This window comes from Gallinula chloropus (genome assembly GCF_964237585.1).
Source record: "Gallinula chloropus genome assembly, chromosome: 9".
Lineage (NCBI taxonomy): Eukaryota > Metazoa > Chordata > Aves > Gruiformes > Rallidae > Gallinula > Gallinula chloropus.
The window spans coordinates 23,297,607-23,313,191 of NC_140094.1; the positions used below are offsets into that span (position 1 = coordinate 23,297,607).

General features: G+C 42.3%; 1 protein-coding gene across 1 annotated transcript; it reads left to right on the forward strand.

The window, feature by feature from the left end:
• Positions 1 to 6,921: 6,921 nt before the first annotated feature.
• GCNT3 (glucosaminyl (N-acetyl) transferase 3, mucin type) lies at positions 6,922 to 8,229 on the forward strand (the record flags this gene model as incomplete). Its single annotated transcript, XM_084267846.1, has 1 exon — positions 6,922 to 8,229. One exon carries the CDS (start codon positions 6,922 to 6,924, stop codon positions 8,227 to 8,229), a length of 1,308 nt encoding a protein of 435 aa, XP_084123972.1.
• Positions 8,230 to 15,585: the final 7,356 nt, after the last annotated feature.

Below are 15,585 nucleotides of genomic sequence, written 5' to 3' on the forward strand. Positions count from 1 at the left end.
AAACTACTATGAAACACTTGGGTTTCTTTGAAACAGCAGCCAAAGCAAGGGCAGCATACTGCAGGAACCTCAGATGGAGCTAAAGAGCCCAAAACAACAGCTGCAGAGTAACAATCACCTTTCACCTTCTGATTAGTCTTGGGGCTTTGTTTATGTTGCATTTCATGCGTGAGAAAAAGGGAAGTGCTCTGCATGAATCCTGCAAGCACTGCAGGAACATTTACTGGACTCCCTGCCCGAAGTATTCTTACCCATCTGTGGGACTTTCAAAGAACCAGACTAACCGTAGCTCTAAACATACTCAGATGCATTTCTGGGCTGCCATGGAGACATGAAAGAAGTAACATTACACAGCAGCTTTGGACTCTACGTGTTAGCCTTCACTCTGTGCACAGATACCATGGTGGCAGACTCTCTGTGACCAAAGCAAGCTGCACAGAACATTGATCAACTAACACAGTCCTATCACAGAAGAAACACCTAAAGTTCAGAATATTAATTAGATAGCTGCCCACAAGGCAAGCAACAAAGCTAACATTCTTTTAAGGTTATTTTTTTGTTCAGATAAAAATACTCTCAGTTACACTTCTGCCTATTTCAGATAAGGAAGCCCTTTATGTGTCAATAAATAATCTTTCCAATAGATTGAATTGTTTATCAGCGGCTCTCCTTTGAGACAAATGTACAAAACTAATTTCATTCTTTTTGGTTCTTTATTCCTATTGCCCTGAACTCCTCTATCATCTATCTGAAAGAGTTTTGTTTGCTGTTTTGTTTATATTTCCCATGCTGTATGAAGCAATCCTTTTCTAGAAACAATGAGGCATGAGCTAATGTATTTATTATCCCCAGTATCACTGTGTTTTCTTTGTGTTACATCCTTCAAGAAAAATCAGGTTTTCTTCTTCCCCAGGACACAGTCCCGTTACAGCATTGGGTACCACAGTCAGAAACAGTGCCAGTTTTCAAAGTGGTTTAAAGGAAAATTGTTTTTAACAGCCTTACCAGCATCACCCCACTTGTTGGCCCGTCTCTTCAGCAATCTGCATAAGGTGAGTAATGCCTTATCCCCCTAATTTGCTGTAATATACAAAAATGTGATTTAGGAAGCTCATTACACCTCGTAAGCAGAGTTCAGCTTTTGTACAAAACATCAGGCAATAAATAACATCCTGTTGACTGTATGTCGGTTATGACTGTCTGCTTAAGCTTTCTTCAAAGCCATACTCACTCCATACAATCCAGCTGTTTTGCCTTGGATGAAAGTAGAAATCCTTCTCCCATTCGGTAAGATTTCCACACAGGTCCAGAAACAGCAGTGATGAGCCTGCAACTGTAAGGTGATAAGCATCAAGCAGTGCTCGGTTACAAAATAGGAGCTGGCATGCACGCTACAAAAATGTTTGTGATTTGATTTTTTATTTACCATATGCTGTCTTTTCATGTTCTTTCTCTACTGGCAGACCAAGAGGTATTGCATATAGGGCTTTCAAACCATTTGTCAGAAACAGACATTGAAGTAGAAGTCTAAAAATAAAACTGACATCCAACAGTTTTCTCAAAGATTGACTTAATTTCTAATTAGCCACCAAAACAACGAAAGATGATGCCAGTGTGGCTGAAGTACAGGCCTGAGCCACATGTAATTCAGTTGAAATTAAATGGAAAGAAAACTGAAGCTCAAGCCTGTAGTCAGAGTTTCCAACCTCAAAAAGCAATACCTGCGTAACACCATCTTCACCATGTTAAAGTTTTACAGTTAAACTGTACATCTATAATACATACACGTTTGCCTAAGGTCTAAAGCATTTATTCTGAAATGCCAAGACTTCCTTGTTCACTTCTCCCTCCCAGTCACAGGAAGCAAGATGTGCCAAAGGCTCCATACAAAAAGAACACTGAACTTTTGGTCTCTGGAGATTTGTAAGTAGATTATCATAATGTTTTCAAATATTTGTCAGTAATTTTAAAATTATAAATCTTAAAATTATAAAACAAATACAATTCTATGATTTTGTAGATAAGTTTCACAATACCAGCATAGTCAGTAAAAAACAAAAAGATAGAAATCTAATTCCTTGTCAGCATAATTCAAAGGAAATACTGATTAAAAAAGGAAGAGTTCTTCGGGAAAATACTCATTTCTACGTGACACAAATAATTCCCTATGTTAACACACATAAAAAAAGTGGAATTCAGCTCTTCACAACCAAATGCTGTATATTAACATAAGGTGTGTACTTGACAGCAAATTATGTATAAATTATATTCACGAACAGTTTCACTTAAGAATCAGTCAGTGAGAGTTTCACTAGTTTTGTTTAATGATACCATATAATATAACCAAAAAGGACAGGAAAACCAGAGCCAGCCCTACAGATTTTTAGATGCAGGCCCGCAAAATCATTTTACTGGCTTCAAGCTGGTCGGTATTTCTCACACAGCTAATCTATGTAACTGTGGAGAGAACCAGTATGCTGATTCTCCTCATATCTGTGAGCCTAGACAATCATCTGCATGTCTTTGATATGTTTATTACAGCAAAGATGATATTATACCTGTAAAATATACTAGTGGACACCAAGAAGAAGAGAGCCATCAGACTCCGTATGCAAATATTTAACCAGCTGAGGGAGGCAGAGGGAATATGGAAAGACAAATGCAAAAAAAAAAAAAGTCATATGCAACCTTTTCCTTATTAAGGCACACCCTTATCACTCACCTCTGCACACTTCCTCCCTGCTGTTAGTATCAGAGAATCAATTTACAAACCTACTGGGTTAACGTGGCAATGATTTGGTCAGGAGGCAGAGAGCCTCTGTGCTAAGAGGCCAGAAGCTGCTGCATGCCAGACATAAAAACCTGCGTCGACCAGTGAAGCTGGTCTCACCTCTATGAAAAACACATTTCAGGAAGGGTTTTAAAAACATAGATAAAAATAAAAGCTGCTCAGCAGCTGGCGAGGTGGAGAAAGTGCAAGAAACAATCTTGCAGACAGACCCACACGTGAGGAGGGCAAGGGGTGCCCTGAAGGAAGCTGCACCCAGTTGGGAAGACCCAACGCAGGAGCAGGTTTCCTGACATTAACTGCTGCCTCTGGAGGACCCACACTGGAGCAAATTCATCCTGAAGGTCTGTGGACTGCACTGAACAGTTTGTGAAGCGTTTTGCTTTCTGATTATGTCTCATGCATGTACTTCCTTCTGTTTAACTCCTCGCTATCTAGGTGACACATTCAAACCAAACAACTATTAGACACAAAGGTTAAATCGGAGTCATTGTGCTGCGAATATAAAATTCCTCCTGTTGATACAAACATCCTGGAGAATACAGAAGTTAACCATGAGCTAGTAATGCCTACAAAGCAGTTAGCCAACACAAGAGAAACCACATCACAAAGCACACTAAGACTCCAAATAATTCAGCAGGAAATAGGTCTCTCTTCAGAAAACTCAAGAGGATATAAAACACAAAAGTTGTGGTAAAAATAAAATAAAAAATAAAAATAAAGAAAATGGTACACTAATAGCTAAGACCTGTGGTCCTTCAAAATCCCTACAGGGTGATGAGTAACAGACTGAATTAACGCTAACTTTAAAACAAACCTACAAACGAAAAAACCCGACAAAAACAACAACCAAAAAACCCAGTATCAAACCAAGAATCTGAAGGCAAAACAAAATTCTTAGCCCACACAAGCAACGGAGCATAACACAAAGGAATTATTATGGGGGTTTCGGTAGCATATACAAGCCTGGTCTTTTCATTAGGTTAATGAGACTTACTATTTCAGATTTGTTAACAAGCCATGCCAAAAAAGCTGACAATATATGTGTATATATACAAAAATACTTCTTAGACATTTTACCAACCATCACCGCAAGCTGATTCCTCCAATTCTTTCTTTGCCCCTATTTATTAATGTTGCTTTCTCAGGGAAGAGCTTATTTGTTCTATGAGCTAACTATGCACAGGTGAACCCACTGAGACTATGAACCTTGCCATCACAATCTAAAGTTCTACCAGGTGCTTCACCTGATGTGCCACCATCAGCAAACACCAGCGGAGTTGGGGGATTTTCCCCCTTGGAGAACCAAGCAGAATAGCTGTTTCTTCTTCACTCTCCAATGCATTTATCTGAACCACAACCTAACAAATGTGCAATTAGGCAAGAAGGTAACAGGCCAACTTGTGACACTTCATTTTTTTGCCCCTTAACAGGAAAGCTAAAAAAATCCTGACTTGATATGGCTTATTAAAATGGAAGCAGATAAAGGTACTAGAGATATGGCACCTAGACTGATCAAAATTGTTTTAACTGAGTCTTCACACTGATTAATAATTCTTCATTCTCTGATATAAACAGAGGAATTCCGGATAGGATTAACACCAGCACAGAAATCTGCCAAACTCCTCCCTATGGCACTCCTTCACCCTTTCAACAAAGTTAAAGCGCTGCAGCTCAAAAAGCATACCAGAAGAATGTTGACATTACATAACTTCTCACAGATAGTGTTCTGCAAGATTATTATCTAAGTATGATTGAATTGTCCTCCTCTTACATTGTAATCTATTGTCACATCTCTTTATGTAAGTAATCAAATGGCTGCTGGTAGACAGTGCATGTACTGTACTGTCCCTACCATAGCACAGTTGTTTTACACTCTTTCAAGTGTAAAAGAGCCACTTTTGTACTCATTGAGACATGGATCATCATTAAGCAATGTCAAAGCCAATGATCTAAGACCACAGTTTAAAGTGAAGTATTTTGGAAGTTACAGTCACACATAAGAATATCAATATTAACAGCATTTAATCCCCAATTAGTAAGAAAACAAGTTTTATTTAATCCCATTTTCACATGCCTTTAAGAATTAATTTGTTTCATCATGAATATACAGCAGAAAACCAACTTTCTGCCTAGTCAGATGTTAGCACCCGTATTCTGTCACATAACTGAAACATCGCCTACTTATCTAAATTGTCACTAGGGACACAGGTTTATTTTCATTAAGTTTTTTATATCTTGTCTGTACAATGTATATGCTATTCGTATCAAACAAGTTAGATGCCAAGCTTCACATAAACTGTGAAGTTTGGTATCATAACCACAGCTCACCTGCTGTGATGATAAACATCACAATACCAAAGCACAGGAACAGTTGGCATGCCAAATAACAAAAAAGTCATTCAAAGATTGGTTGGTATATACAGTGTGGCTAACTTAGTGATCAGATTTTCAGCTAAGTGTTTAGCTGGACATTTACTTCTCAGACTTTTCAAAAGAGCCAGTTTTAAAAATTCACCCTGAAAGTACAAGGAAGATATTTTAGTCAGTAGAGGTATAAGTACTTCAGACTACTTGGGTTTGCTGCAGTTTTTTTAATTTGAGATCAAGAGCCTATATATGAAGAGGTATTTACCACCAAGTAAATTATGTGAGGTGCTGTGGCTAATCACAAAAATCTTCAGAAGTTTCAAGATTCTTGTATTGAACAAGTTCAAAGTATTAATGCTAAGTGACAAACTTCTTCCAAAGAAGCTTCATATTCGTGAACCTTTGACTAAATTTAAATATTGTTGACAAGTGAATCAAAAATAATTTATTTCCTTACTCAGTATTGGGCTTTCCTTGAAAAAAAAAAAATTACTACCAGATAAAGCTATCAAACTAGGTAATTTTTCTAAAAATACTTTTCCATGTTGGTAATATTCATCAATGTGTATGACAGAATTTTCAAGCAGCATATTATTCCTACAACCTACTCCACGTCACAGCACGTGACTTCAGCTGTTGGTCAGCATAAAATGAAATAAAGAACAGCAGCAATTTGCATTCATTTCACACACTGTGTGAAATAGCTTGTGTGTGTCAGTGGGTGCAGCTTTGCCACTGCTCAGAGACCAAATACACTGTTGGCATTGAAAAGTATAGCTGAGAACACTGAAAATACACTTTTCAAGTCTCAGACTTTGGTTTGATTCAAACCAAAAAGCGATTCAAGATGACTGCAAAACCTTAAGGACATTATTTTGTTCAGGACAGCACAAGGCATATTTTAGTCACTTGCAGTTATGCCTCTAAGAAGTGATACTCAGCCAGGACATGCATGTGCGCGTGCACAGGAAGCCCTGATAATCTCCACCAAGAGTCTCTCACTGCTTCCTTAAAGTGGACACTTACTGACAAATTATTTACAGCCTCTGTCATCACCCTCTGCTTCCACCTTAGAAGCAGAGATTCAACTTTGCCCAGGGACCCAACACCTTTTGTAATAATCCTTAAACAAAGCTCAGAACGCTCCAGGCCATCAGAAAGCTTGCTGCAGTGGGGCTTCTAGACCACAGCACTATTGCTGTCACTCCCTTGACCTGTAAGCTGGAATGATCTGAACCCTGGAAAAGCAAGTTGGATCCCAAAGCCATCTGGTCAATTTTTTTTTAAAAAGTGTTACATGGGAGGCATTTTCCTTCTGTTACACACTGGACAGGAGTAAGACAAAGTATCTTCTTTTGAACAGACCTACAAGATACACAACCGGTTCCAGTGTTGACAAAACCCCACGAAACCAAACGCAGTTACACCACGGGGAGGGAGGAGACTTCCTTTCATTCACCTGTTATTCACCTGCAGTTACGTCGAGATCGCCCTGCCACTATTCCACCACCACCCAGGAAGCAGGCACCCAGCTGTCAGGTTACACTTTGTCCGGGACCGGCTCCAGCGCCCGCCAAGTCCACCTCGAAGGCCAGACCCGCCGAGGCGAGGCAGCCGCGGCCGCGGCGCAGGGGGGTCGGGGAGCGCCTCGCCCCCGAGCCGCGGGGAAGGCGGGACGCACGTGGCCGCGCGGAGCGGCGCGCGAAGGAACCGGCTGTGCCCCCCGCCGCGGGGGAACCGGCTGTGCCCCCCGCCGCGGGGGCATGCGGCTGTGCGACAGGAACCCCGCGCAGGCGCGGCGGCGCTGCGCGCTGCTGCTCGCCCCCCTGCTGCTGGCCGCCGCCCTGGCGCTGCGCAGCGCTACCCGGCCCTGCCCCGACGCCCACCCGGATGCTGCCGCCCTCCCCGGCTGCCGCCAGCGCCTCTACCGGGCGCTGGAGCTCTCCCCCGGCAGGAGGATCAACTGCTCGGGGGTGGTCCGCGGGGACGAGAAAGCCATCCATGAGGCTCAGCTCAGCAACCTGGAGCTCGCGAACAAAAGGAGTTCCGTGACGCCCGGTGAGTACCTGAACATGACAAAGGACTGCAGTAATTTCAAGGAGACCCGGCGGTTCATCACGTTCCCGTTGAGCCAGGAGGAGGCAGAGTTCCCCATCGCCTACTCCATGGTCATCCACGACAAAATCGAGATGTTCGAGCGGCTCCTACGGTCCCTGTATGCTCCCCAGAACGTCTACTGCATCCACATCGACAACAAGTCCTCAGCTGCCTTCCAGGAGGCCGTGCGGGCCATCGTAGCCTGCTTCCCCAACGTCTTTGTGGCTAGCCGCCTGGAAAAGGTGGTCTATGCCTCCTGGTCCCGGCTACAGGCTGACCTCAACTGCATGCAGGACCTGTTGCAGAGCCCCATACCATGGCGCTACGTCCTCAACACCTGCGGCACCGATTTCCCCATCAAGACCAATGCCGAGATTGTCCGTGTCTTGAAGGTGCTGCAGGGGCGGAATAGCATGGAATCAGAGAAGCCCTCAGCATACAAGCAGGGGCGCTGGCAATACCATCATAAAGTGGGGGAGTTCATCTTCCGGACAGCCACACAGAAACAGCCTCCACCCCACAAGTCTCCCATGTTCACAGGCAACGCGTACATCATTGTCACACGGGCCTTCGTGCAGCACATCTTCGAGGACCCCACGGCACAGCAATTCCTTGAGTGGGCCAAAGACACCTACAGCCCTGACGAGCACGTATGGGCCACCCTCAACCGCATGCCTGGCGTGCCGGGCGCCATACCCCAGAATGACAAGTACCAGCTCTCGGACATGAACGCTCTCCCCCGCCTGGTCAAGTGGCAGTACCTGGAGGGTGACACCAGCAAGGGCGCGCCCTACCCGCCCTGCACCGGCAAGCACCAGCGCGCCGTCTGCATCTACGGGGCAGGAGACGTGCCCTGGCTGCTCCAGCAGCACCACCTCCTGGCCAACAAGTTCGACCCCTTGGTGGACGATGCCGCCATCCTGTGTCTCGAGGAGCATCTGCGCCACAGGGCCCTCTACGGCCAGGGACTCTGAGGGGAACCCGCGGAGACCCTCCCCTGCACCTGCCTCCGCCCGCAAGCGAGTCCAGCCGGCGGCGCCTCGGGTTCAGCTGCAGGGCTGGGGAACTCGCGTCGTGAGGCGAAACAGGTTCCGACGCGATTCACGCGCTGGCGGAGGGATCTGCTCGCGGAGCGGGCGTGCGAGCGAGGGTTTTGGCGGGCTCCTGAGGCGGGGAGGCAGCGCGCGCGGCAGGCTCGGCGGACGCTCGAAATTACTAATGTTCGTAACGGCGGCGCGGGCGGCCAGGGCAGCAGGCACCCCGAGGAGGGCTGCGGGAACGGCGCCTTGCTGCAGTGCTCGGGTTCAGCGGCCACAGGGCTCCGCCGCCCCCCTGAACACACAGGCTTCTCTTCAGGGACGCCGTGCAGGTGCGGTTTCCCGCCCAGCACCCTAGGCAGATTTCTGACAGACCGCCTTAGAGGAGCAGAGGTGCCGTGGTTTTCCGTTCTTCTAGAGCCTGTTCGCAAAAGCGACCGAGGGCCTTTTGTTATAAGCAGAACCAGCTCACGGACTGCGGTGACACCTGGTCCTGTTACAAAAGCAGGGCTGAAACTATAGTAAATTTGCTTTTCTGCAAAGCACCTGGCAGGCCACCCGTTTCTGGCACCTACTGTCCTGCTCAGCTTAACACCAGGCTGCTGCTTTTGCATCACTTCAGAGTTTAATTTCTGTCAATAGCCATTAGCCATTAAAAATGCATTCTTCAATAAAGTCAGATACACTAAAATAGATGGCTATTTTGTGTTCTGTACCTGTAGTCCTCTGAGGAGCACCAGTTGTGCTCCTGAGCAGAGCCACTAAACCCATTAACTCCACATGTAACACAGGGATAGGGATCCTTGTGTAGTTAATGGTGTGCAAACCTACGTTTTTCTAACACCTTCCTCTCTCCCTCCCACCAATAAAGAGATTTTTGTGAGGATTGTCATATCCAGTAACATCTTTGGCCTTAAGTTTCTAGAAACTGGAAAGAAAGACTTGTGAACTTCCATATTTTCCCAACTTCTCACATGAAAGCCAGCCAATCTCCATGGATCCAACAACTTTTCACTACCTGTAACGCTGAGGGATTGGTTCACTTGTCATTGTACTACCAAAATAAGCCTTCAAGTACTACTTTTTTGTCAGTAAATACTCTCACCTTTAGAAATTGGAGGTCTCCGGTAGAGAATTATCGTTACACGAAGAACATCTGAAGCAATTCCACAGCACCAGCCTACGTTTGGATGGAGGTGACTGCAATCACACATCTTTAAAACATCCATTCAAAAAGGATGAGAAGATGAAATAACCAACTTTAAAGGTGTGTCACTGCAATTTTGTTAGATATTTTTAAATTAATTTGGTTTTAAAATGGTGATTTGTAAAATGCCATGGTAATTTCATAGCAAACATTATAGGCAAAACCTCCAAATACTCGCAAGAAAAGCTCTCATACAGCAATACCCAACATAGCATTGGACATTTGTTTATTCAAAAAGAAGAGATAAAGCAGTAGGATTTGTTGCAACAAATAATAAATCTTTATGCTAACCTGATAGTAACATAGAAAATTTAAAAATTCAACATTAAAATAGCAAATATCTCCATGTCTAGTACATTCTTTTAGAACAAAAGCAAACTTCTTTGCTGACACAGGGAAAGAACTCAACTCTCCCAATAGAGAAGACTGCATCTATCCACTGATGCCTAATTTAATTTTGTTTGTAGGGGCTCTTTCGTTTACTTTAATGCGGATTAGCCCAAAACGGTTAGCCAGTGGTTCATAAGGGGACTGGGATATATTCAAGGTTCTGGATTAAATCAGCCAGAGCAGCATCAGTGTGTTTCTGCCTTGGAAAATGGAGAAAAGGGGTGAGCATTTATACATAGGAAAAAAACCCAACCCAACATACTCCTCTCTTCTAAGGAATCTCATCAGAACCAAAGCCATTTATGAAATGGATGTCTATAAGGACATCTTTCTCAAAGAACCTTCTGAGCACCTACAAAAACCAAAAAGGTGTTTGGGGGAGGGGGTAGAAGAACCTCAACCTGGAACAGAGATTGTTGAAAAAGGGACCTGTTACTTTGCAAATGTAACCTGTAAAGGTTACTTACAGGTTTGTTAACAGTAGTGTTTATCCCTTCACTCTGTAAGTATAAGTTCCTCAGTAAGTATTGCTTGTACACACTATTTAAATAACAATGTTTCATCTATTATTGACAGACACTGCCCTGATGTTGTAGATGGAGAGACAGAGGGGAGTATTTAGATTGGAGGGGGGGGGGGGGGGGGGGCAGGTGTGTAAAAAGAAGCACCACTTCAGATATGTTCCATGGTAAGTCTTTTTGCAAAATCAAAGTAATTTTTCTTCTAATGTTACTTCCAGGTTACTTAATGTACTTTAATGCCCTTCCTGCTTAAACCTGGAGACAGAAGCTAAGCACTTACCTGCATTTGAAAGTCTGCCCACAGAATGAGGGCCCAAAGGAAACCAGCATACCAAAAAACCCAGCTTGGCAGCACACTAAGAGGGACAGCAGTTACCTAATGACATAGCCTACACAGCCTTTTCCATTCAAAGACAGAACTGTTTTGTATGAAAATGAATGTTCTGGCTTTATTATCTGGAGAGGTAAACAACTTGTAAACTTCCATATCCAATTCTCCTGATTCAAAGAAAAAATTTGGTTTCTGCTGGTGTTATTACTCACAATCTCTCTCAGATGATTTGGTTCCAAAAATGAAGGCGTATCCTGTACAAATTTATTTTCAACTAATAATATAGAGCTTTGTGTTCCATAGGTCTCAAAGTAGCCCAGATGTAAGACAGCTAGCATCTTAGAAATCTGGCAACAAGGCCCAAAGAAAGGATGTGACTTGCCAAGGTTAGTTGAAAAACTGAAAAAAGTAAACTTCAGATAGAGTAGGATAATCTCTAGCCCAAAGTAGCAGTGGCATATCATATGAATTTCATCACTCTAGGGCTATCCAAACTGGAAATACAGTCCTATCAGAAATATTAATGTTAACTTTGTCTAGGGAGAGGATGAAAATCTACTTCTGACACATGTCTGGAATCAGCTGTTGACTAAAAACCTGAACTTTAAGCCACCTGTTGTTTGAGGACAAAATACAGTGCGAATTGCCATTTATCTTTCAAGATACACAGAGGAGGAAGGTGAAACTGTAGTTCTGAAATCTAATAACCTGGCCTGACCTTATATTTTATTTCCAAGTGATTTTCATTTTATTTTTACAAGAACAACCTAACGTGAGCTGAAACTGCTATAATACATATTTACACAGTAGGTCTATGAACAGTTCTTCTTTACTTAGGAGGGTCTGTTTCCTTCTTGCTTTGCATTTCTTTCATGCTCTGTATGGTCATCTCTGGAATTTCCTGTAATAAAAATTTGGGTCAATTGAAATAAATTGAGAGGAAACCAGGCAATAAATTCTGAAAAAAAACCAGACGCAAAAAATGTCCTGTATGAACAAAATATCAGTAGAGTATTTGCAGTCATGAGTAAAATTGATTCAGGGAACAGAGGTAAGGTGTCCTTTTTCTTCTGCCTGCAACAGTGGTGACCATGACACATTAGCTAGATTCTCGTGAACTATGCTCTGCTTCCTTGGAGGGTGCAGGCTTTTTTAGCACAAGGTGAAAACCAAAATATTAATATATCTGTGACTTACTTAAAAAGCCAGAATGGCTAATTTATATAGTAAATTTATCTTTCAGCAAAGTGATTTTCCCTTTAAGTTACAGTGAAGGAAGAGTCCCCATCTCACAGTACAGTGTTAATGAAGTTAAAATGTTTTTTACCATCCTCCTACTTCGTTAGGTTGTTTTTTGGTGGGTTTTTTTTTTTCTTTTTGTCCCCAGGAACTTTTAGAGTACAGAAAAGCAAAGCCCAGTCACTATATAGTACCTCAACTGAAATACTACCCCCTACAATGCTGAGATCTCTGTATTTTGAGTTAATCTTATCTGTTCATTGTACCCAGTCATTGTCTAAAAGTGAATAATGATCCTGATTAAATGTGTCTTCTGGGAATTCATCGCAAGTTCTTTCTGCCTTGCACTTCCATTTGTTTCTCTCTGATAACATTTGAAGTCAGGCATTGACAATCCTTAATGAGCTTACCTCAGATAACATCCTGCTTCCTGCACTTAGGGAATCCACAAACCCTTTCTCTCAGAAGCCGTATTTAAACTCAGGCAGTGACCTACAGCCTTTGCTGTATCGGTAGTTATTCTTTCCTCCACTTGCTTTTGCTTACTACATTGAGTTTCTAAACAGAAACATCTGTGTCAGCTTGAGGACAAGGTGCAAAGGTAGCATTTACTTTCTTTCTGTTGATAGGTGGAAGCAACTGTGACCTTCCTGGAGAAAACTTTAAAAGACCTAAAACAAAACAAAAATAAAACCAATAACCCCACAAAACCCACAAATAAATGAATCAGCCTGTAACACTATGGGCAAGGAAGAACCAACTAGGCAGCAGCAAGGATGCAGATGCTTTGGCAAGCGAGATGGTTTGTCTTACACTTAACTATTTTAATATTCAGGGAAACAAAAGTGCAGTTATTAACACTTTTAGGTGTTAGAAGTTCAACAAAGCACATCATTAATTATATGAATATGAAGGGATCAGCTGAAATTCAAACACAAAAACTAGCAAGTGGCAAGAAAGCTGTGGAGAGTAAAGCAGTAAAAGGCAGGAAGAATATTGCCACCATACTTACCTTTGCTTTAATCCCCTCCTCCAGTGAACTGAAACAGTTTGCACGGAAGTAACAGATCCAGGGTCTGGTCAAACACCCTCCCAGAAACATAGTTAGAGACAAGAGGAAGTGTGCTGCCACGCTAGTATCAGAGTATGTCTTGATAGCTGTGATATTTGCAGAACTCAGTTTGTCCAGGAGTTTCAGCCAGCATCTCTTCTGGACCAAGCAGGCAGCGGTCTTTATCTCACAGGCAGATACTCCCTGAGGCATCACTGGAGCTATTTTAGACATCAAAAAGGTTATTGCCAAGAATTATTGATACCTCAGTATGCCTCATGAGCTGTTTTCTGAAAAGATGGCAGAGTTAACAGTATTAAGTACCTTATGCTGAATGGGGAGTTTAAGAAAAAAGGATATTTTAGAAACAACAACAAAAAAAGAAACTAGAGGTAATGTAGGAACAGCAGGTATTTCCCAACAAAATACAGAGAAAAGCCAGATAGGGTTGGAACACCAGCCCTGTACAAGGTTTACTTGAGAAGTTCTAGAAACCATAAAGCCGCCCTTATGTAAGTGGTTGCCTCACATACACAAAACTACCACAACTACAGTTTTCAACAGTTCGGTTTCACTGAACAAATAAGCACTAAAGTAGCGGTACCTGGAGCTCCTGCACAATAACGTAATTGTGCAAGAAACACAGCTGCACTTGGCAGATTGCCTTTTGGTTCTCAAGGACAACAGACCATGAGAGTAAAGAACAGCACTGATCACAAAAGTTCAAGTATTCTTTCTGTACCTAGGTAAACTCAGTAGTCTGCATGCATCCAGATTTGAATCCCACCCATGTCCTAGAAACATCCCAGATACAAAACCAGCAGATACCTACATTATCTAGCAGTGCACCACCATGGAGGAGAGAGGAGATGCATATGTAAGCTAGTTTTGGGTACAGTAAGTAGTCAGATTTCTAACAAAATAAATATTTTGTAAATTAAATACAGAGTACACAGAAAAGAAGGATTCTGCCGTGAAAATGGAGAACAAGTGCTTTGCAGAACAGCTTGATGCCTTTGCCATAGCTAGTTACCCTATGTTACCAGAATATTTTAAACAATTATATTAAAACGTTAACTGAATGGGACATAAAGTTTCCAATACCACCAACAATTGGCCAGACAGCAGCAATACAAAAGGCTCAGGGAACTTGGTTGCCTTTTCTTCCTTCAGTTTTTGGTTTATGTTTAGCAACTTCTCTCTGTTGTTATGTATGAAGGGCTTTCCCAGACTTTCAGCTTGATACAGGAAAGGAGTGTCTAGATTACAGAAGCCTACACTAGGACTGCCCAGTTGTTCCTACCCCTGTGTTTGCTGTTTCACTCAAAACATTCCCTAGCTCCCCATTTGGGCACGCTTTCCAGCCTTTCACACACACAGTCAGTCCCCTCATTAGCACCATGCCCAGGAAGATAGCTTCCTGTCCCGAACCAGTCGAGTTTCTCCAAAAATCTTTAAAGTTGTGCATTTCTTTTAAAACTACAGTATTATCAGCAAAAGGAAAAATCTGAGTTCAGAAGCATCTGTAACATATAGTCGATCTTTCACGTATGTCACTTTTTGCCACTCAACACAGGCTAAACAAGCAGCTAATCACAACCATAAATGTCACTTAAGCATTTACACATTTTGTTCTCCAGTAGAGAGCATTTACCTTCGTTTCAGAAGGCCAGAACACCCATCTCTCCAAATGCTTCCTTACAGGTAAGGCAGTATTCAAGTTTTCACACTGGATAGGAACCACCACCCAAGCAGGATATACAATTCAAAGTATTACTGTTAGCCATTGGCACAGGGAGTATCCCAACACCTTCTCCTTCCAGAGGACCAAGTCTAGAGCTTCAGTGGGACTATTCCTTCTTTTTGTAAACAAGTCAGTAAAGCTGTCCTGAATTATGAATTAATTTCTAGTTCCCGCTCACATTGACTTGAATTTCACTGATAAGTAAGTAGCAGACGCCTTTATTTTTCCTTTCATTTGTAATTTTTCTTAGTGTATATATTCATTAAATTATTTTCTTTTTCAGTGCAGTATTTATTTCTCTCTTACTTAACAGCTAAGGTAGCCCTAAGCCTGGGAGAGCTAAAGCAGTAGTATACAACTGGTGAAACATGAGAGTAGTCTGATAGAGGAGTATCAATGCAATGCAAACATAAATCCGTTCCACATCAGCACAATTATGCTTGTTAAATGTTTTTAATGGGAAAATGTTATAGTAAATATACTAACAGACACTTAATTGGAACAAAAACAGATCTGTAATTATTTGCATTAGGAGACACTCCAAAGGCTAGAGAGAAATGGAGATTGAGAAGTTTCTGTCCAGCGACCAGAGGAGACTGCAAAGAGTTGGAGGTAGGAACAGCAAATTTTAGGCTTATAAGCGCTGAAATTCAGTTTACCACGACTCAAAAAAAAAATTAAAAAACGTTTAAACCTGTAAGATTGAGTCTGCTGAAAATAAAATTAAAAAAAAAAAAAAAAGCACAGTAAGGATATCTATTTGCATCCTTTAAGATAGTGACCTTGACAGATACTTACCCTGCTCCTCAC